Below are 24,064 nucleotides of genomic sequence, written 5' to 3' on the forward strand. Positions count from 1 at the left end.
GAGGAAATAATCGAACAGACCATGGAATTATACAGAACCCCCAACAGAAAGGATCCAAGGAGGACAACACCAAGACACATAATAATTAAAATGGCAAGGATCAAGGACAAGGAAAGAGTTTTAAAGGCAGCTAGAGAGAAAAACGTCACCTATAAAGGAAAACCTATCAGGCTAACATCAGACTTCTCAACAGAAACCCTACAGGCCAGAAGAGAATGGCATGATATACTTAATGCAATGAAACAGAAGGGCCTTGAAACAAGGATACTGTATCCAGCACGACTATCATTTAAATATGATGGTGGGATCAAACAATTCCCAGACAAGCAAAAGCTGAGGGAATTTGCTTCCCACAAACCACCTCTACAGGGCATCCTACAGGGACTGCTCTAGATGGGAGCACCCCTAAAAAGAGCACAGAACAAAACACACAACATATGAAGAATGGAGGAGGAGGAATAAGAAGGGAGAGAAGAAAAGAATCTCCAGACAGTGTATATAACAGCTCAATAAGCGAGCTAAGTTAGGCAGTAAGATACTAAAGAAGCTAACCTTGAACCTTTGGTAACCACGAATCTAAAGCCTGCAATGGCAATAAGTACATATCTTTCAATAGTCACCCTAAATGTAAATGGACTTAATGCACCAATCAAAAGACATAGAGTAATAGAATGGATAAAAAAGCAAGACCCATCTATATGCTGCTTACAAGAAACTCACCTTAAACCCAAAGATAAGCATAGACTAAAAGTCAAGGGATGGAAAAACATATTTCAGGCAAACAACAGTGAGAAGAAAGCAGGGGTTGCAGTACTAATATCAGACAAAATAGACTTCAAAACAAAGAAAGTAACAAGAGATAAAGAAGGCCACTACATAATGATAAAGGGCTCAGTCCAACAAGAGGATATAACCATTCTAAATATATATGCACCCAATACAGGAGCACCAGCATATGTGAAGCAAATACTAACAGAACTAAAGAGGGAAATAGACTGCAATGCATTCATTGTAGGAGACTTCAACACACCACTCACCCCAAAGGATAGATCCACCGGGCAGAAAATAAGTAAAGACACACAGGCACTGAACAACACACTAGAACAGATGGACCTAATAGACATCTATAGAACTCTACATCCAAAAGCAACAGGATATACATTCTTCTCAAGTGCACATGGAACATTCTCCAGAATAGACCACATACTAGCTCACAAAAAGAGCCTCAGTAAATTCCACAATATTGAAATTCTACCAACCAATTTTTCAGACCACAAAGGTATGAAAGTAGAAATAAATTCTACAAAGAAAACAAAAAGGCTCACAAACACATGGAGGCTTAACAACATGCTACTAAATAATCAATGGATCAATGAACAAATCAAAATAGAGATCGAGGAATATATAGAAACAAATGACAACAACAACACTAAGCCCCAACTTCTGTGGGATGCAGCGAAAGCAGTCTTAAGAGGAAAGTATATAGCAATCCAGGCACACTTGAAGAAGGAAGAACAATCCCAAATGAATAGTCTAACATCACAATTATTAAAACTGGAAAAAGAAGAACAAATGAGGCCTAAAGTCAGCAGAAGGAGGGACATAATAAAGATCAGAGAAGAAATAAACAAAATTGAGAAGAATAAAACAATAGCAAAAATCAACGAAACCAAGAGCTGGTTCTTTGAGAAAATAAACAAAATAGATAAGCCTCTAGCCCAACTTATTAAGAGAAAAAGAGAGTTAACACAAATCAACATAATCAGAAATGAGAATGGAAAAATCACGACAGACTCCACAGAAATACAAAGAATTATTAAAGACTACTATGAAAACCTATATGCCAACAAGCTGGAAAACCTAGAAGAAATGGACAACTTCCTAGAAAAATACAACCTCCCAAGACTGACCAAGGAAGAAACACAAAAGTTAAACAAACCAATTACAAGCAAAGAAATTGAAACAGTAATCAAAAAACTACCCAAGAACAAAACCCCGGGGCCGGACGGATTTACCTCGGAATTTTATCAGACACACAGAGAAGACATAATACCCATTCTCCTTAAAGTGTTCCACAAAATAGAAGAAGAGGGAATACTCCCAAACTCATTCTATGAAGCCAACATCACCCTAATACCAAAACCAGGAAAAGACCCCACCAAAAAAGAAAATTACAGACCAATATCCCTGATGAATGTAGATGCAAAAATACTCAATAAAATACTAGCAAACAGAATTCAACAGTATATCAAAAGGATCATACACCATGACCAAGTGGGGTTCATCCCAGGGATGCAAGGATGGTACAACATTCGAAAATCCATCAACATCATCCACCACATCAACAAAAAGAAACACAAAAACCACATGATCATCTCCATAGATGCTGAAAAAGCATTTGACAAAATTCAACATCCATTCATGATAAAAACTCTCAGCAAAATGGGAATAGAGGGCAAGTACCTCAACATAATAAAGGCCATATATGATAAACCCACAGCCAGCATTATACTGAACAGCGAGAAGCTGAAAGCATTTCCACTGAGATCGGGAACCAGACAGGGATGCCCACTCTCCCCACTGTTATTTAACATAGTACTGGAGGTCCTAGCCACGGCAATCAGACAAAACAAAGAAATACAAGGAATCCAGATTGGTAAAGAAGAAGTTAAACTGTCACTATTTGCAGATGATATGATACTGTACATAAAAAACCCTAAAGACTCCACTTCAAAACTACTAGAACTGATATCGGAATACAGCAAAGTTGCAGGATACAAAATCAACACACAGAAATCTGTAGCTTTCCTATACACTAACAACGAATCAATAGAAAGAGAAATCAGGAAAACAATTCCATTCACCATTGCATCAAAAAGAATAAAATACCTAGGAATAAACCTAACCAAGGAAGTGAAAGACTTATACTCTGAAAACTACAAGTCACTCTTAAGAGAAATTAAAGGGGACACTAATAAATGGAAACTCATCCCATGCTCATGGCTAGGAAGAATTAAAATCGTCAAAATGGCCATCCTGCCGAAAGCAATATACAAATTTGATGCAATCCCTCTCAAATTACCAGCAACATTCTTCAATGAATTGGAACAAATAATTCAAAAATTCATATGGAAACACCAAAGACCCCGAATAGCCAAAGCAATCCTGAAAAAGAAGAATAAAGTAGGGGGGATCTCACTCCCCAACTTCAAGCTCTACTACAAAGCCATAGTAATCAAGACAATTTGGTACTGGCACAAGAACAGAGCCACAGACCAGTGGAACAGATTAGAGACCCCAGAAATTAACCCAAACATATATGGTCAATTAATATTTGATAAAGGAGCCATGGACATACAATGGCAAAATGACAGTCTCTTCAACAGATGGTGCTGGCAAAACTGGACAGCTACATGTAGGAGAATGAAACTGGACCATTGTCTAACCCCATATACAAAGGTAAACTCAAAATGGATCAAAGACCTGAATGTAAGGCATGAAACCATTAAACTCTTGGAAAAAAACATAGGCAAAAACCTCTTAGACATAAACATGAGTGATCTCTTCTTGAACATATCTCCCCGGGCAAGGAAAACAACAGCAAAAATGAGCAAGTGGGACTACATTAAGCTGAAAAGCTTCTGTACAGCGAAAGACACCATCAATAGAACAAAAAGGAACCCTACAGTATGGGAGAATATATTTGAAAATGACAGATCCGATAAAGGCTTGACGTCCAGAATATATAAAGAGCTCACACGCCTCAACAAACAAAAAACAAATAACCCAATTAAAAAATGGGCAGAGGAACTGAACAGACAGTTCTCCAAAAAAGAGGTACAGATGGCCAAGAGACACATGAAAAGGTGCTCCACATCGCTAATTATCAGAGAAATGCAAATTAAAACTACAATGAGGTATCACCTCACACCAGTAAGGATGGCTGCCATCCAAAAGACAAACAACAACAAATGTTGGCGAGGCTGTGGAGAAAGGGGAACCCTCCTACACTGCTGGTGGGAATGTAAATTAGTTCAACCATTGTGGAAAGCAGTTTGGAGGTGCATCAAAATGCTCAAAACAGACCTACCTTTTGACCCAGGAATCCCACTCCTAGGAATTTACCCTAAGAACGCAGCAATCAAGTTTGAGAAAGACAGATGCACCCCTATGTTTATCGCAGCACTATTTACAATAGCCAAGAATTGGAAGCAACCTAAATGTCCATCGGTAGATGAATGGATAAAGAAGATGTGGTACATATACACAATGGAATACTACTCAGCCATAAGAAGTGGAAAAATCCAACCATTTGCAGCAACATGGATGGAGCTGGAGAGTATTATGCTCAGTGAAATAAGCCAAGCAGAGAAAGAGAAATACCAAATGATGTCACTCATCTGAGGAGTATAGGAACAAAGGAAAAACTGAAGGAACAAAACAGCAGTGGAATTACAGAACCCAAAAATGGACTAACAGGTACCAAAGGGAAAGGAACTGGGGAGGATGGGTGGGCAGGGAGGGATAAGGGGGGGGAAGAAAAAGGGGGTTATTAAGATTAGCATGCATGAGGGGGAGGGAGCAAGGGGAGGGTGGGCTGCACAACACAGAGAGGACAAGTAGTGACTCTACAACATTTTGCTAAGCTGATGGACAGTAACCGTAATGTGGTTGTTAGGGGGGACCTGATATAGGGGAGAGCATAGTAAACATAGTATTCTTCATGTAAGTGTAGATTAAAAATTTAAAAAAAAAAAAAAAAGAAAGAAAGAAAGAAAGAAGGAAAAGAGGGATTACTCCTTAACAGGATAAAACTATTGGTAAATCAAAAATCAACGCATGCTTTAAATATCCTTAATGTTGATCACTTAAAGGGTGTCAGATGATCAGCTATGGAGGTACTCTTTTCTGATAATATTCCTTTCTCTTAATTAAAAAAAAAAAAAAAAAAAAGCAGTTACTGTGTGCTGACCTCCAATGAGTTCTGCACAGTGGTATAGAGGGCATGTCAAAGTGTGGGCAAAGGGTCTGTTTGTTTCTACGCAGAAGATCAAGGCCTAGCTTGGATACCCAGAAAATGAACTAAGATACGATATGAGGAGGAGCTTCCGGCATCAGCACTCTCTGGAGGACTCGTGCCGGGGGATGATCATCAAAAAGCCTCCACAGGGATCCGGACGATGCTGCTGTTGTGGCTGCATCCAGCCCACCGTCTCCTGGACTTGCCATAAGAAGGAGGAGGGAGATGTCTAGGCTGGCATGTGCATACAGTGAGACAACGAATTTGACTGGATCTGTACTGTTGGAACTCAACCAGGAGTTGGGAGGGGTGCAAGTTGTAGCACCCCAAAATCTCATGACTATAGACTATCTATGGTTAAAAGAACATATGGGATGTGAACAGATCCCAGAAATGGGCTGCTTTAATTTGTCTGATGGTTCAAGTACAGTTGGAAAATATCCATCATATCATAGATAAATTTTCACAAATGCCTAGGGTGCCTAAATGGTTTTCTTGGCTTCACTGGAGATGGCTGGTAATTATAGATTTGCTTTGTTTATGTCACCGTATTCCTATTATGTTAATATGTGTGTGCAAATTAGTTAGTAGTTTAAAACCTATACATACTTAAGGTACTATACAAGAAGATATGTCAAAGAAATAATCAATCCTCCCAAGTTTCCTTCATATGCTACATCTATAGCTTTTCTTCTTCCTTCCTAATTACAAACCTTAAATAGAATTCGTGCCTCATATCGAATTTACCGAGTATCATAATTCCTCCAGGTGGTAAAGATACCTCGAGACAAGTGCTGGGCATAGAAGCCACAGGGCATAAATCTGCAAAGAAGTAAAAAGCTAACCTTTGCAAACAATATGGCTTCTCTCTCACTTACCAACTTTACATTTCCCTGTATGGCCCCGGAAGATGATTGGTTAGCCAGAGACGGGTAAGATTCCTCAAGGGAGGAACAACCTAAGACAGGCACAGTCGCAGGGGGGCCATCAGGTGAGAATTTGGGGATCAACAGAGGTGAGGCTCAGAACCTCACCCCCCCTGCTTTGAGAGAAATCTTCTGCATCCGTGGATGTCTTGCTGCCCTTGTCTAGCCTGGATTAATACTTAGTCCATAGGCACACACCTGATCATCTGATCATCTACATTTGCCTTCTTACAGCACTAAACTATGTTTTCTACCTTTATCTTGCATCTACCTACCACTTCAGCATTTTATTAAAAATAAAAATAATAATAATAATAGGGGAAATGTGGGATCAACATATAAATCAAGTACAAAAATCAAATGAATATTCATATTTGACCTGATGGTTTATAGGTCATATTGCATGATCAAAACCGAAAGTTTCTGTGATGAATGCCCTTGTACTGTTCACCATGTAAGAATTTATTCACTCTGTAAGAATTTGTTCACCATGTAAGAACTTGTTCGTTATGCTTCAGAAGATTGGAGACTGACGAGAATTAGGCTTGAGATGGATTAATGATTGTACATTGAGCATTGACCCCCCTATACTGAATTTTATTGTTGTTAACAACCATTTGATCAATAAATATGAGAGATGCCCTCTCAAAAAAAAAAAAAAAAAAAAAAATGTTTCGGGGACGGAGCCAAGATGGTGACATGAGTAGAGCAGCAGAAATCTACTCCCAAAACCACATATATCTATGAAAATATAACAAAGACAACTCTTCCTAAAATAGAGACCAGAGGACACAGAACACCATCCAAACCACATCCACACCTGTAAGAACCCAGCACCTCCCAAAGGGGGTAAGATACAAGCCCTGGCCTGAAGGGACCCGAGCGCCCCTCCCCCCAGCTCCTGGCAGGAGGAGAGGAGTCAGTAGGGAGGGAGAAGGAGCCCAGGACTGCTGAACACCCAGCCCCAGGATTCCAGACCAGAGGGCAGACACAGTGCAAGCGTGGGGTCCTGGATACTAGGGAAACAGGGCGGCAGGACCGATGAGTGGGTGCCTAAGGCCGACGCCGGAGAACAAAGAAATGGTAGCGGCGATTGTTTTTTTTTTTCCTCTTTTTTTTGGTGAGTGCTTTTTGGAAGTCTTAAAGGGACAGGGACCCCAATACTAGGGAAACAGGGAAGCAAGACCAGTGAGCAGGTGCCTGAGACTGGCACCTGAGGACAAAGAAAATCGTGCTTTTTCTTTTTTTTTAATTAATTAATTAATTAATTGTTGTTGTTGCTGTTGTTGTTTTGGTTTGGAGAGTGCTTTTGGGAAGTCTTAAAGGGGGAGTGCAGGACACTTAGTCGAGAGACAGGGAATCTCGGGTTCTCTGGGCACTCTAACCCCCTGGGCAGCAGGGAGCACAGAGGCCCCTTACGGAGATAACTAGCCTCCTGGCCGCTCCCCCTCCAACGGGGCTCCACCATTTTGGAGCAGCAGCCCAAGCGAGGTCACGCCCACTGCAACAGCGGAGATAAACTCCATAGCAGCCAGGCAGGAAGCAGAAGCCCTGTCTGCGCACAGCTGCCCAGCACAAGCCACTAGAGGTCACTATTCTCCCACGAGAGGAAGGCCACAAGCCAACAAGAAGGAAAGCTCTTCCAGCTGTCACTCGTACCAGCTCTGCAAACTCTCTCTATCACCATGAAAAGGCAAAACTACAGGCTGACAAAGATCACAGAGTCAACACCTGAGAAGGAGACAGACCTAACCAGTCTTCCTGAAAAAGAATTCAAAATAAAAATCATAAACATGCTGACAGAGATGCAGAGAAATATGCAAGAGCTAAGTCCAGAGGGTGATCACAGATGCCAGGAAGGAGATTACAGAAGTGAAACAAACCCTGGAAGGATTTATAAGCAGAATGGATAAGATGCAAGAGGCCATTGAAGGAACAGAAACCAGAGAACAGGAACATACAGAAGCTGCCATAGAGAGAGATAAAAGGATCTCCAGGAACGAAACAATACTAAGAGAACTATGTGACCAATCCAAAAGGAACAATATCCGTATTATAGGGGTACCAGAAGAAGAGAGAGGAAAAGGGATAGAAAGTGTCTTTGAAGAAATAATTGCTGAAAACTTCCCCAAACTGGGGGAGGAAATAATCGAACAGACCATGGAAATACACAGAACCCCAAACAGAAAGGATCCAAGGAGGACAACACCAAGACACATAATAATTAAAATGGCAAGGATCAAGGACAAGCAAAGAGTTTTAAAGGCAACTAGAAAGAAAAAGGTCACCTATAAAGGAAAACCCATCAGGCTAACATCAGACTTCTCGACAGAAACCCTACAGGCCAGAAGAGAATGGCATGATATATTTAATACAATGAAACAGAGGGCCTTGAACCAAGGATACTGTATCCAGCACGACTATCATTTAAATATGATGGTGGGATTAAACAATTCCCAGACAAGCAAAAGCTGAGAGAATTTACTTCCCACAAACCACCTCTACAGGGCATCTTACAGGGACTTCTCTAGATGGGAGCACTCCTAAAAAGAGCACAGAACAAAACACACAACATATGAAGAATGGAGGAGGAGGAATAAGAAGGGAGAGAAGAAAAGAATCTCCAGACAGTGTATAGAACAGCTCAATAAGTGACCTAAGTTAGGCAGTAAGATACTAAAGAGGCTAACCCTGAACCTTTGGTAACCACGGATTTAAAGCCTGCAATGGCAATAAGTACATATTTCTCAATAATCACCCTAAATGTAAATGGACTTAATGCACCAATCAAAAGACACAGAGTAATAGAATGGATAAAAAAGCAAGACCCATCTATATGCTGCTTACAAGAAACTCACCTCAAACCCAAAGACATGCACAGACTAAAAGTCAAGGGATGGAAAAACATATTTCAGGCAAACAACAGTGAGAAGAAAGCAGGGGTTGCAGTACTAATATCAGAAAAAATAGACTTCAAAACAAAGAAAGTAATGAGATAAAGAAGGACACTACATAATGATAAAGGGCTCAGTCCAACAAGAGGATATAACCATTCTAAATATATATGCATCCAACACAGGAGCACCAGCATTTGTGAAACAAATACTAACAGAACTAAAGAGGGAAATAGACTGCAATGCATTCATTGTAGGAGACTTCAACACACCACTCACCCCAAAGGATAGATCCACCGGGCAGAAAATAAGTAAGGACACAAAGGCACTGAACAACACACTAGAACAGATGGACCTAATAGACATCTATAGAACTCTACATCCAAAAGCAACAGGATATACATTCTCCTCAAGTGCACATGGAACATTCTCCAGAATAGACCACATACTAGCTCACAAAAAGAGCCTCAGTAAATTCCAAAATATTGAAATTCTACCAACCAACTTTTCAGACCACAAAGGCATACAACTAGAAATAAGTTCTACAAAGAAAAAAAAAGGCTCACAAACACATGGAGGCTTAACAACATGCTTCTAAATAATCAATGGATCAATGAACAAATCAAAATAGAGATCAAGGAATATATAGAAACAAATGACAACAACAACACAAAGCCCCAACTTCTGTGGGATGCAGCAAAAGCAGTCTTAAGAACAAAGAATATAGCGATCCAGGCACACTTGAAGAAGGAAGAACAATCCCAAATGAATAGTCTAACATCACAATTATCAAAACTGGAAAAAGAAGAACAAATGAGGCCTAAAGTCGGCAGAAGGAGGGACATAATAAAGATCAGAGAAGAAATAAACAAAATTGAGAAGAATAAAACAACAGCAAAAATCAATGAAACCAAGAGCTGGCTCTTTGAGAAAATAAACAAAATAGATAAGCCTCTAGCCAAACTTGTTAAGAGAAAAAGAGAATCAACCCAAATAAACAGAATCAGAAATGAGAATGGAAAAATCACGACAGACTCCTCAGAAATACAAAGAATTATTAAAGACTACTATGAAAACCTATATGCCAACAAGCTGGAAAACCTAGAAGAAATGGATAACTTCCTAGAAAAATATAACCTCCCAAGGCTGACCAAGGAAGAAACACAAAAGTTAAACAAACCAATTACGAGCTAAGAAATTGAAACGGTAATCAAAAAACTACCCAAGAACAAAACCCCGGGGCTGGACGGATTTACCTCGGAATTTTATCAGACACACAGAGAAGACATAATACCCATTCTCCTTAAAGTTTTCCAAAAAATAGAAGAGGAGGGAATACTCCCAAACTCATTCTATGAAGCCAACCTCACCCTCATACCAAAACCAGGCAAAGACCCCACCAAAAAAGAAAATTACAGACCAATATCCCTGATGAATGTAGATGCAAAAATGCTCAATACAATATTAGCAAACAGAATTCAACAGTATATCAAAAGGATCATACACCATGAGCAAGTGGGATTCATCCCAGGGATGCAAGGATGGTACAACATTTGAAAATCCATCATCATCATCCACCACATCAACAAAAAGAAAGACAAAAACCACATGATCATCTCCATAGATGCTGAAAAAGCATCTGACAAAATTCAACATCCATTCATGATAAAAACTCTCAGCAAAAAGGGTATAGAGGGCAAGTACTTCAATATAATAAAGGCCATATATGATAAACCCACAGCCCACATTATACTGAACAGCGAGAAGCTGAAAGCATTTCCTCTGAGATCGGGAACTAGACAGGGATGCCCACTCTCCCCACTGTTATTTAACATAGTACTGGAGGTCCTAGCCATGGCAATCAGACAAAACAAAGAAATACAAGGAATCCAGATTGGTAAAGAAGTTAAACTGTCACTATTTGCAGATGACATGATATTGTACATAAAAAACCCTAAAGACTCCACTCCAAAACTACTAGAACTGATACCGGAATACAGCAAAGTTGCAGGATACAAAATCAACACACAGAAATCTGTAGCTTTCCTATACACTAACAATGAACCAATAGAAAGAGAAATCAGGAAAACAATTCCATTTACAATTGCATCAGAAAAAAACATTTCACATTGCCTGTAAAAATTGCAGTCTCACTAGCTGCATCTCTTCTGTGTCCAACAATACCATGGTTTATTTTACTTAAGCAATCCCCTTTCCTTTTGATTCCTGTGAACCACACGGGACCTTGGTATGATGATAAGGGCCTGTAAGTATTGATAGAATTGAAGAAAGCTCTAGACAGTCCCAAGAGAGCTGTGGGCCTCATAATTGTAGGGTTGTTATCTTTAATTTCCTTTATTGTATCTTCTACTGTAGCATTAACGAGAATGTACAAACTGCAATCTATGTCAATGGTTTGACCCAAAATGCAACTCAGGCTCTTAATGATCAAGGGAATATTGATGAGAAAATAAGTCATACGCTTAATGCCCTGTATGACATGGTCATGTATTTGGGTGAAGAGGTTCAGGGCCTAAAGTTAAGGCACCAATTGAAATTTCATGCAGCTTATAATGAAATTTGTGTCATCAAACTAGGATTACAGTCCTTTTCGCAACTGGGTTCCGAGACCCATATGCTAGCTCTTAAACGCCACCCTCCTTATATGGATGTGGAGAAGCGGACAGGATAGTCAACGACGGGTAAGTGTCTTGGAGACCTCTGGTAACCTAAGACAGGGCCCTCATGATGGAATGTGGGTACCAATGACGGGTAAGTCCAGATAAGTCATCCAGGAACACCTAAGACAGGCGCTGTCACCCTCTTATAAAATAAAAAAGGGGGAGATGTGGGGAGCGGGCTGATGCCCCTTCCCCCACTTGCTGATGTGGCACGGAATGGAGAACAAAGAACATCCTGTTTACACATTCCATGAGCAACTGAAGGAACCCTGCTGTGCCTACCTTTGCCCGGCTACCGCTGACATCAATACTGTGCTTGATTGTCTATTGGATAATGCTATTTCCTGGAATAGTGTGCCTTCTTTGCTGTATAAATACTCTCGACTCTAATAAAGCTTTGCTGTTGACGCACAGGAGCGTCAGCCCTCCCAGTCCTTTCTTTGTTTTCTTCACCCCCCTTCCACACTTCAGGACCTGCTCAACTCGGCGCAGCTGGACCGCATCAAGTGATGTGAATCCTCTGCACCATGCTGGGCTCCTTTAGTGGCAGCCATAGCCTCACTATAGCCTCACCTGAGCCCCTTGAAGCACTAACCAGTCAGCTCTGAAGTGCATGGGCTTGACAATACTCATGTTGGTATGTGAGTTTTGTTAAGTCAAGACTCCCACAGGGAGATGGACTACACTGTAGTTTAAATAAATAACAAGTAGAAGGAAGAATCCCACAGCTAAGGAGGTAGGATAGAGTAACATGCATTTCAGCCTAGAAGGCTGATGAAAGGAGCAAGCGATGCCAGATAAAATGTAAGATTCTAAAACACCTAAATTAACCGATATAGAAGCTGTTTTCCATTGTAGCTGACAGAGAAACTAGGCCTGGTTTTTGGCTTCCAATAATCATATAATACTATTAAAACTCACAGAATGTCCAACTACTCTTCTTCCCCAAGCTTTCCCAGAGCCAATAATTACTGAAAATAAAACGGTCATCCATTGCAAATAATACTTAATATGATATGCTCTTTCAAATATTTCATTTCACTAAAAGAGCAGTGATCCAGTCCAAAATGTTTTGGCTCTGAAATGACTTTGGCAAAGTCACTTAATCTGTCTGGCTCTCCACTTCCTTGATACCTAACTGGGGCTGACAATTTTGATGAATTTGCTAATTAATATTTTATAATAATTATCTCCAAGTTGTAAACGTTTGACAAGAATTCATTGAACGCTAACTATGCCATGTACTGTTGTTGCCCCCATTTTATAGCAGAGGAAACTGAGGCATGAAGAAGCTAAGTAACTTGCGCCAGGGCCTAAAGCTGGGAGAATAAACTGACCTGCTGTTTCCATGTCAGCCCTACAAAGAGTGCAATGACTTTCACGTAGAAAGAGTGTCACTTGTGAAGGTTAAAGTCTTTCTAGATGAACTGTCAATGAAATAAATCATCAACACTCGAGAAGAAAAATACATTTCTTTCAAGACAAAAAGCCTTTTCAAAATCCTTTTAGGATACTGGCTCAATGCTTGGCCTAGTTGCACAAGAACAGTAACACAACACCTCTATCTTCACAAAAAAGAGTATTTCCCGAGACAAGTAATGCTTTTTCACTCCTCCAATTACAGATTCTCTTCCAGGGAAGCACATCCTGACTTGAAATATGCTGTGACATTAATATGACATCCTGGCATGAGGTGCAACGACATTAAATTTTATCTGAATCTATTTTGATTGTTTTGTGAATCTGAGAAAGGAGCTACTGTTTGGTGTTAGTATCAAGTATAAGACAGTGCTCCTTATGTATTGTCACAACTCTTAAAGGGAACAAACTTAACAATCAACTGGTATGTTCCAAACTGCACATCACAGGAGAAACTGAGAAACCAGCTGGGTAAATGAGCTCTGAGAGGTCCCTGAGAACAGAAATCCCTCCCTTTATGCATCTGTGCATCTTGCACTCGCCAGGCCCTGAACAGAACTCACATTTAAGCATTTCCTGGATATGTACCAACAGTGCGACAATATTATTATTAAAGGATGAAGGTGGCAAAACAAGAAGATTCCAAACAATCTGTACAGAAATAAAACTACGTCTAAAAATGCAATGGTTAAATATGGAACACTGGTCCTTCTCAAGAACAAAAATATGCTCTTGGTGTCAGCAGTTTATCTTTCACTTTCAAAAGGAAAAAAACAGAAAACCACCGCGAAATTTCTGCCTCTCCCTCACCCTAAACAGCTGAATCATTCACATATTCAACCGCCCAGAATTCCTCCAAAAACTGTCCATGCAGGCTTTGCCTTTTGGTAAGTCCGAATTTAAAACCTTTCCTAGCAGAACAAATTATCTGGATTCCCGACAGGCCCCGACTCTAAACAGAATTGGGTTATTCTTAATCAAACAGGAGGCCCTGGCTAAGACAATCATCTCTGGTTAGAAAATACACTATGCTGAGGAAACGCATTCGTTCATCCAACGACTATTTATTGAACGTCTACTTGGCGCCAGGCAATCTGATACACGATCGCTGAACCAGGGCGCACCGCTCAGCCGGACGCCCCCACCCCCCCGAGCGCAGGCCAGGGGTCCTCCTGCTCCTCTCGGCCCTCCTCACCCCGGCACGGTTCTCCCAGCGATGCGGGAATGGGCCGAGACGAAAAGAAAAATCCGTCTCGCTACGTCAGTGAGTTTCCCACACACCCCGGGCAGCCGTGCACCGGCAAGGCCCGGGGACCCGCACCAGCGCGGGGCCCGAGGGGGCGCGTACGGCGTTTTGGGCAGCCTAGGGGCTCCCCGGCGGGGAGCGGGGGCCGAGGACCTTGGGACGGTCCCGGTGGGCGCCTGGGCCCTCTGAGGGGCCCGAGGAAATCGCGGGGGAAAGCCTGCAGGGGAACGGCCGGACACGGAGACGCTCCCAGGTCACCCGCGGACTGGCGCTCACCCAAACAACCCTCGGAGGAAGGAGTGGGAAGCCTTGACCCGCTTCTCGGCCTCTGCCATCAGCTGCACCGCCTCACGCTCCTTCCCCGCGTTATCCATGCCCCCAGCTGCCGCCGCCACCGCAACCTCCCCACCAGTTCAGACGCGCCTTCACGCCTTTCCTCTGGTAGCGATGAGAGCGCAGGCGCAGCGCGCGGGACCCGTAGGGATTTGTAGTCCAGGCCGGGCCCTGGAGGCGCTGGCGCAGGCGGGCCGACTACAGTTCCCAGAAGGCCGCAGGGCACGGCGGGCCAGGATGGGGCGAGGCGGGCCTATTGAGGGTCCTGGGCCAGGGGCGTTTGCGTCGTTCCAGTGACCGCGGCTTTCCACGAAAACTGCAGAAACTCAGCGTCGCGTTGGTTCCAACCTCCCTGCGGCACTGGACTGGCAGGGCCCTGAGGTGGACGCGAAGACCGACTAGCGCTGGGACATACGGCCTGCGCTCAGTCCCGCAAAGGGAACCGGATGCAGCCACGGAAGGCTGTTCGGTTAGCCGTGTGATGCCCGCCCGCCCGCAACGGCTGGCAGAAAGTCACTTCCATCTCCAGAGCGAGACGCTTAGGAATGCATCATTCTCCCCAACATAAATCCCATATTACAACTTTCTGTTGGTCCTCTCTTCTTGGTTATAAATGAGTTACGTTGTGTAATACATGCAGAATCTTCTGTTGACTGAATTATTCTAGTGTGAAGCACTGGGCTATCCTACCTTTTACATAATGCTGGCCACAGGGGGTAGGTCTCCTGGGACACAATTCCTGCCAGCTGGGAAGGCTCCTAATCTCCTACGGGAGGTATCCATAGATGCTCTCTTGTGCCAACAATTTCCAGGCCCGTCCCAACGAGTTATTTTTTCATACAAAGTCTAGGCCATTTACAATTGGCAATGCTAAAGCAGAAGTGGTGAAGCAAATACGAAAGTCACTGCCAAATGAGAACTTGTGACAACTTCAAATAAATACACTGTGGGCACTGACGCACATATCTAAGAAAATGAAGACTGTCTTTAGAGGGCAAAGCAGAACGGCCAAACTCCTGGAGAGAAAAAACTAAAACATATCACAGAGGTCCTTACATTGCAGATATTCTGGAGATAGTAGGAAATCTCAGACCTGCAGGCAGAGTTTATTTACTAGGACAGGAATTACTCTCTTTGAAAGCTCATTTGTGGAAGGAGGCAGGAAACTAGAGGTGGCAGTAGAGCAAAAAACTGCAAAACATGGACACTAACATTTGAAAAGCAGAGCAGTCCAGGAGATTTAATGGCATGGGGCCAACTCAAAAGCTCCCCGGTGGCAGCCACAGTATATTAATGAAGGCCATTCCCAAAAGCTGGCTCAATGCAGAAACTCTAAAGGATGTTTGAGGAAACACTGATTCCTAAGTCAGTAGCTTTTTGTATCAGGATTTCCTGGAGCTGAGGTCCAGAAAATGTGTGTTTTAAAAAGAACTCTCTGCAACTACAACTTTCTGATTCTCAAATCTGTAGTTAGCTGAAAAGGATATGGAAGGTACTGCCTCCTCTAAACTAGAACTTGTAATTAGGGGTGAAAGGGTACACCTGGACATTTTTTGTTTCTGGCTATGTCCTCATTCTCTCCTGTCACGGACACTTCCGTCCTTCCCCAGCATACACTCAAGTGGGAGAAAAACTTGAAATCTTCATTGTTGTACACAGCCTGTGTTTTCTTCTCCCAGATGCTACATGCGGGGAGGTGGCAGGGCAGAGAGCAAACCTCACAGAATGAGGACTGGCTGGATAGACAGAGGAATCCTCCGAGCAGGAGAGAAGAAAAGACCCACTCAGGTATGGACCAGGGAGGGCAGGAGGCACTTGAGTAGGAGCAGGCCTGGAGTTGAACCAAAGAGTCCAAGGCCTACACCTGTGCCCTGTGACCAGGATGGTCGCCACTCACCACAGGTAGCCACTTACATTTAGAACAAATAATATGAAATTAAATGTAAAATTTCATTCCTTAGTCACTAGCTATCACAGGTTGAGTTCATTCTCCTCAGTCCTCATCCCCCGATATAGAGTAGGGACCTGAGACAAGCATCATGATTAATTTTCCAAACAAGCTGAGATATAAGCAGTATAGTAAGAACAGGAGAGATTCCATTTTAAGGCTAAGATTCCATTTTAAAAGCCAGGAGGTTAGAGAGTAAGACTCCTAACATATTCTTTAGCAAAGAGTCTTTAGAGGGCAAGGCAAGAAGGGAGCCCCCACCTTGGAGCCAGGGCAAGCAATCTTCATTGATATATTCCCAGAGGGAAGCTGCTATCCTGGGGAGGAACCAGATCAATAAATTTCTTGTGTTGTTTGTTTTGCAGGAACTAGCTGGAGGACTGATAATAGAGGAGACATGGTGTCTCTCATCAGAGACAAACATCTTGAGACCACTTATTAAGTTCACACCCTTGGCCCTTTGTCACATTCCTGAAAAATGCTTTAAAGAGAGAACACCTAAGCTTTCAGTGCACCTCCTCTCTGAGGACACCCACACTTTTTCTCTCTTTTAGTTCATAACTTGAAATAAAGCTTTCTCGATGCTCACCTTATCTGCATTTTGTCTCTGTAACTCAAGAGAGAGGAAATTCTGGGACAAAATACCTTTAAAACCAAAATCAGTCAAAGAGAGAAATAAAGTTTAAAACTTAGAAACTGCAATCCAGGACCATCTCTTTCCTACTCTTGACAGAAACCAGCAAGACCTCCCCCTAACCTCTCAGGTTCAGATAAGCCCTGGATCGCCCAGGTAATTACCCATTCATATGGAAATGACTACTTTTCTACACCCTTGAGGAACACCTGTTGATAGGCAGATGCACCAAAACCAGGTGAGATATTCTGAAAATATTACAATTTTACCCACAGGCCACACCTCCAGAAATCTCGCCTTACAATCTATTCATTCCCCCTCTTCCACAATGGTCCTGGAGGAGGAAACTGAAGCATTGTAACCAGACTGTTGTGCCCAAAGTCGCGAATCCCAAGGAGACCACCAAGGAGCCAACACCAATGCAAAAGCAAAAGAGCCTTTATTCAAGCTAGCCCAAGCTCAATCTCACACCCATGCCAACACAGTGGCCAGGTGCCAGAGAAAGAGAGCGCGTTTTCCCCAGAACAGAGGTTTTATGGGTTTCCAGGGTGGTTTGGGGGGGGTGATGGCCATGGCTCTGGCTGATTGGCTGGGCCTGGGGGTAGTTGGGGGTGGTGGTGATGAGTCGAGGCTTTGGTCAGTTGGCAGGGTCTAGGCGTGGTGGGTGTACTTCTTGCTGACTGGAGAGAGACTAAGCTCCGATTGGCTGAAATAGGATCTGGGAGCTTGCCCTTTCATTCCCCCCTTTCTCTGGATCCTAAGGGACCCAATCATGGGTCTAATAAAATTTTGCAGTTGTAAGGAGATAAAGGCTGATACTGTTGTCTTAGCACCATTAGCTGGACTGTATTAACTCTATTTTTAATAAGTTATCAGGTAAGCAGGAGTAACAAGATTACTAGGGGCTTGTATTGACCAAGGAGGACCATCAGTTGGATGGCCCCCATGTGGTCTCTGACAATCTGGACCAGCCTGTTGATGATACAGAGCCTAAGGGTTAGGAAAAGGAGTAGGATGGCAAGGGGTCCTTGATTAAAGATAATCTCCTGCCTTGATTTCTCTCTGGGACACTGGTACCTTGGTCCAGGCGCACATTAAAAGACTGTGTGCCCAGCCTCTAAGGTGGGCTGAGATATTGTATATTTGCTAAAGAATCCTGCCTTTTACTATGCCATCTACAGCTGGGTCTGCATGCTAAGTCAGTTGCTCAGCTTGCAAAATTACTTAGATCAAAAGGAGGAAAGACAGCACATAGGCCTGGGCTTTTTAGTATGCTAAAGTGAATCTTATACATGATTACAAATGATTAGCATAATAAAACATGTACTACTCTTCTTTATCTGGGGAACATTAACTGATCTCACTGAATGATTCTAGAGCTTAATGTTCAACATAGTTTTAGTAGGAGGGGGGTTTCCAGCATGTAGTTACATTCCTCTGATTGCAAATATTCTGCCTTGCTTTCTCCAGAGGCTCTCACTTTATTCTGTCTAAGCCTATGGTCTCTGTCTCATTCTCCCCTCTACAGATAGAGACTCTAGCTGCTGTTAGGGAAAAGGGGCAATGACCACTCTGGCTGCTTCATGTTGAGAAGGGGGCACAGTAAAGGGTGCAGCAAGGTCTCCATCACTGGTCAGTTGAGAGGGCCTCAGAAGGTTGGCACTTCTATTCTGGGTTTCATTTCTATTACTATTTGCAGTTTTGTGGCTTCTAGGCAAGATAAAACAAATTGTGTTATTAGGTTATGTAGCAACATCTGGAGTTGTATTTTCCATTCTGGAAGGACAAACTTGATGAGATTAAGAATGCATGGTTGAATATGAGAACTAGAAATAGTAAAATTTTAATTGCAATGACAGGAGAAAACTAAAACATAGCTAGATATTTTGAAGAAGCTGGAATTCTGGATCTAGTTTATGTCCCAATGACTAGTATTAGGATTTAGTATGGATAAGGCTGTGTTATTGCAACAATACTTTCTCTAAAAATTACCCTCATTTTATAGAAGTAACCAGGTTAAGAAAATAATTAACAGCTGGCTTGATTATTTGCATAAGTGCAGCAAGAAGAGCAATTGATTACACACGCTCTTTTAAATATGCTTTGCTGGAACTTTCTGTAAGGAATTTCAGATTGAATTTTTAAGGGCTTCTTGAGGCCAGAAAGCCAAGCCAGACTTGCCATGAGCTTGTGCCTTCAGTACCTGTAGATTTGGGTGAATTCTTCTCTTGAGGTTCCTGCACCTGCCAGGAAGTGACCTTCCTTACTCACCTGGTAAGGCTGCTGGGAACTCTGTAAGCAAGGTGCCAGGCCAGTTCTTCTAAGGGGCTTTGTTGGCTTTATAAAGTCAATCTTAGTTCGTTAAAGTTGTTCATATCTGAGTTTATGCACATGTCTCTCAGGTATGACATTCCAGTCAAAGCCTTGGTAGTATAACCAGTGTTTTTAATTAGTCTTCTTACAAGGAAAGCAGATTCTTATTGAACTTGTGCAAATAAACATACTGCCATGGAATATAAAAATAGTCACTGAAAGTTTTTAAATTCTGGAGGGATCAGGTAGAGAGAAAGATAAATGTTTCAATTCTGCTTATAAAGATAGTCATTTACTAAACTGTTGTCAGCTTAAGAGAACAAGCTTAAAACACTTTATCAGCAACATTCGAAACAAAAAGACACAAAATCATTTTCTTTAGTTTATGTAATCTTATGTAACTAATACCTGTTCTGCTGAAATCTAGTTCTTTACTAGTTTAGGAATAATAAAACAGTGACTATAAATAACAAAAGACTTACAAATGACAATGGTTAAAGACTTGAGAACTTATAAGAGTTGATATAAGAAAATTTGGATATTTCTGTAATACACAACATTCAGTAACAAAGTTTAGCATTATTCTCTTTGACAGTGCTTTCCTGGTAAATATATATGTATATATCAGATAAATAAGCCAAATTAGTCAAATACTTTCTCCAATGAGAAAAAATTCCTCTGACATGTTCCAGGGGCCCTCTGGAAAATATCAGAGTTAACTAGAGGTAAAAGCACATTTTTGCATTTAATTTTTTTTTTTTTTTTTGGCACTTGCTTAAATAGGATTATAGGTTGCTATGAAGCAATACTTATCTATTTAACCAGAATGATAACAAAATATTTCAAAGGCAAATAAAGGTTACACAGTTGTTAACAAACTTTAGCTTTTAGTCTTAATATTAAGATTTCATTTTTTTAAAATATTCTGGCAACTCACTGAGACTTTAAGCATGAGAAACTGCTTTGATAAAACAATTAGAGAACCTTTTGCAATCTTTCAACATTAAGAGCAGACTAACTGTTAAAGGAAACTTTGGTTTTTTTTTTAACTGGAAACAAAATTCTAATTTTGCTGTGCACTTGATATCAAGACTCACTTGCTTTAATTTCACATAGCATGACTATCTCTGTAAGAATATAGTGATTTATTCTTCATTTGCCCCATGGTCCCAAGCACATAAGCCGGTGAGAATTATGCCTGGGCTTGCCTGGGGCTTGACTGGGTTTATTCCCCCCTTATCTCTAAACATCCTGACCCTCCCCCAAAGCAACAGGCTGAGCGGATCCGCCACAACAAAAGGCACCACGCTGCTGCACCACACTGCTCTCTCTTTGTCTCTGTCTCTCTGTCCCCCATTAAATAAATAGCTGTACTTGAGAACAAAGTTACTTTCTTTTGTCAAAAAACACATTCTTTAGCATGCAGACGAGTTTTCATTCTTTATACCTTCTCTTATTAAAACATACATCTTTTAGCATAGAGAAATGTTTTCCTTACTTAAGTAGTTTTCATTAGAACTTAAAATCATTTGATACTTTAACTTTCAGTGAACACTGAAAAATAGGCCACCGTAAACTGTTACACTAGCATTCTTCAGATTGATACATCTATGAACATATATTACCATTTTTGGAAATGTACTTTACAACACAATTTCTCATTAGGCACAAAATATGTCTATATAACTTAGCAAACTTTAAAAATTTTGGTTACCACAAAAATTCTCAGGCTGTTTGCATATATACACACTGTTATACATTAATACAGTATTATTATTAAGATGCTTATTTGCTACACTTGTTTACTTATTTTTAGCAACCATGCTAAATTAATTAGAAAACTTTTACTAAACATTAGACAAAGTCAAGCTTTACTTTAAGCATCTTCTTGAAAGTCATTTAGACTTTAAGTAAACCTTGGCAGCTGATAACTATAAGGACATGCACGCCTCAGCCAAACCCAAATTAGCATTAATGCTTAACATTTTTTATCAGATTTTCTGGAAGTTTTAGAATGCCCAATTTTCCCAAGCACTTGTCTTCAAATCAATTTCATTAATACCATCTGGAGGTAGAAAGATATTTTCATTTACACACTTAGACACACAAACATACATACTGAGATATAATGATAAGGTTCCCTCTGGCAGCCATCCTGAAGGGCCCCCACCAGTAAGATGGTGAACTTCTGACTTCTCTTCAGGGTCCTCAGTTCCCACCGGCACCACCTGAAGCCCAATCACCTCTTGCCCCCCTCCCAATCCCAGCACCTAGCCAATAGCCACCAGCCCTGTAGAAGTAACACCACAATCACCCCATGCCCCTTCCTATATAACCCAGCACCTTTTCCTAATAAAGCGGATTTCTCTGGTGAATAGCTGCTATGTGTCGCTCCTTTCCTTTCATTGGTGCCAAAACCCGGGAGATGGGACACCCCAACTGGGCCCCGTCTTCCCCCCAACACCAGCAGCAGCATGCCCTCGTCCTCTTTTTCCGGCACTGGCTCATCACACTCACCACTCCTCTCTGGCCTTTAGGTAAGTTTTCCCCCAAGAGTAGGCCACTCTCCCCCGAGCTATTGCAGTGTCATTGACCGTGATTGTCTGGCAAGGCCCTGACGCTCGGGGATGGGGAGGGAACTCTCCCCACCTCAGGCCTTCACAGCTGCGGCAGACCCTCAGGCCCCTCCTCCAACAGCCATAAATGAGGTGACTCCTTTGCGGATGAGAACGCTCCCTTTTTCCCCCCTCCTCCTTCTGTTCTGTCTGCCAAAAATTCCTAGTACTAGGTACCTCGTGAATCTGGCACTCTGCCTTCTTAGAGAAGTCTGGGTGACGACCCACACTTCCTAAGAAAGTCCGACTCCCTATAGAAGTTTCCGCAGACCACCAAGGATCATCAGGGATGCCCTTTGTCTCCTTGCAGTCTGCTCCCAGTCCGAGGATCTCCGTTCGTCTTCCCCTGTTTGTCTCCTTCTCGTCCTTTAGCCATGGGAGCCTCCTCATCCCTCCCTGAAAGTTCACCTCTTGAATGCCTGCTTAAGCATCTGGCTACCCTCTCCCTGATGCCTGATATAAAACCAAAACTTCTCCGTAAATATTGCTCCCAAGATTGGCCGACATACCCCCTAGACAATAACAACCAATGGCCTGCAGGGGGAACTCTTAATCCTAACATCACTCACGATCTTTTTAACTACTGTCAGCACCTGAAAAAATGGAAGGAGATTCCCTATATCGAGGCTTTTCACCTCCTAGCTCAAAATCCCAGCCTCTGCACCACCTGCTCCCCGCCCCAAGTTCTCCTAGCCTGCAAGCTGTCTCCCTACACTCCCCACACTCCCAGTCCCTCTTCAATTACCTTTGACCCAGCTGATGAGCCTCCGCCATACAGGCTTCCCCCTTCGGCCCCTCCCCCTCTTACAACCCCTCCACCCTCCACCACGGCCGCTGCCTCCACCCCCGCAGAAGCCTCCCGTCCTCTCCCTTCCCCCTCCTCTCCTCCCTCCACCACCATCTCCTCCCCCACCTCACCCCCTCCTCCTCCATCCCCCTCACCTCCCCCCCTTCCGCAGATCGAGCCTGAGCCTTTCAGCCCCCCTCTAACTTCCAGGAGCCTCGTCCATCTTTGCGCCCTCAGACTGGGTCCTGAGGGCCTCCCAAAATTATCGCGTCTTTGCCCCCATCACCTGTTTCCCCCCTACAAACTGAGCCAGAACCCTTCAGTCCCCCTCAGACTTGGTCCCCAGGGCCTCCCAAAATTATCACCCCCCTCCGGCAGGTAGCAGGATTCAAAGGCATCGTGCGCGTTCACGTCCCTTTCTCCTTAGGAGATTTAGCCCAACTAGAGAAACGCCTAGGTTCCTTTTCCACTGATCCCCTGACATACATCAGGGAGTTTCAATGGACCCTCCAGTCTTACAGCCTCACACATCATGACATTTTCATGCTCCTGGCCAATACTCTCCCCCCTGAAGAGCATAGACAAGTTTGGGAATTCACCCAAATGCTCGCTACCAAAACCCACAGGAGTGACTCCACCTATCCCCATGGCCCCACTGCTGTCCCCGAACAAGACCCACACTGGGATTATAACACCACCATGGGTCTCCACTCTCGAGATATTTTTGCCTCCTGCTTAATAGCAGGTCTGAAAAAGGCAGCTCGTAAAGTAGTCAATTTTCACAAGCTCCAAGACATAATTCAAAAGAGAGATGAAACCCCCTCCAAGTTCTTAGACAGACTCACTCAAGCCCTATTACAGTATACCAGCCTGGACCCAGAAACACCTGAAGGAAGACATGTCCTTATGACATACTTCCTAGCTCAAAGCTACCCTGACTTTAAAGCTAAACTCAAAAAGTTAGAACAAGGCCTCGCTACCCCACAGACTGAGATCCTAACAGTGGCCTTTAAAGTCTTCCATAACCGGGAGGAGGAGAAAGAACGCTGTAAACAAAAGACTCATCAGGCCAATTTCCAAATGTTGGCCCAGCTGATAAAACCACAACCTGAGCACCCCTCTCAACAAGCCCCCCCAGAAGCTTGTTTCAAGTACAGAAAAGAGGGACATTGGTCAAGGGCTTGCCCCTCCCCCAGATCTCCTACCACCCCATGCCCCAGATGCCACAAAATGGGCCACTGGGGGTCT

General features: G+C 42.7%; 1 protein-coding gene across 2 annotated transcripts in view; it reads right to left on the reverse strand.

The window, feature by feature from the left end:
- NAPB (NSF attachment protein beta) overlaps window positions 1-14,641 on the reverse strand; it is an 87,171-nt gene extending 72,530 nt beyond the window's left edge. Inside the window, exon 1 of one of the 2 annotated variants that reach the window (XM_037022442.2) lies at window positions 14,463-14,641. In XM_037022442.2, the coding sequence (XP_036878337.1) occupies window positions 14,463-14,560 (98 nt within the window). In that variant the 5' untranslated portion in view covers window positions 14,561-14,641. The remainder of the gene's footprint in view (window positions 1-14,462) is intronic. The other variant, XM_037022441.2, reaches the window with a different exon arrangement.
- Window positions 14,642-24,064: the final 9,423 nt, after the last annotated feature.

The sequence above is a fragment of the Manis javanica genome, chromosome 5, assembly GCF_040802235.1.
Source record: "Manis javanica isolate MJ-LG chromosome 5, MJ_LKY, whole genome shotgun sequence".
Lineage (NCBI taxonomy): Eukaryota > Metazoa > Chordata > Mammalia > Pholidota > Manidae > Manis > Manis javanica.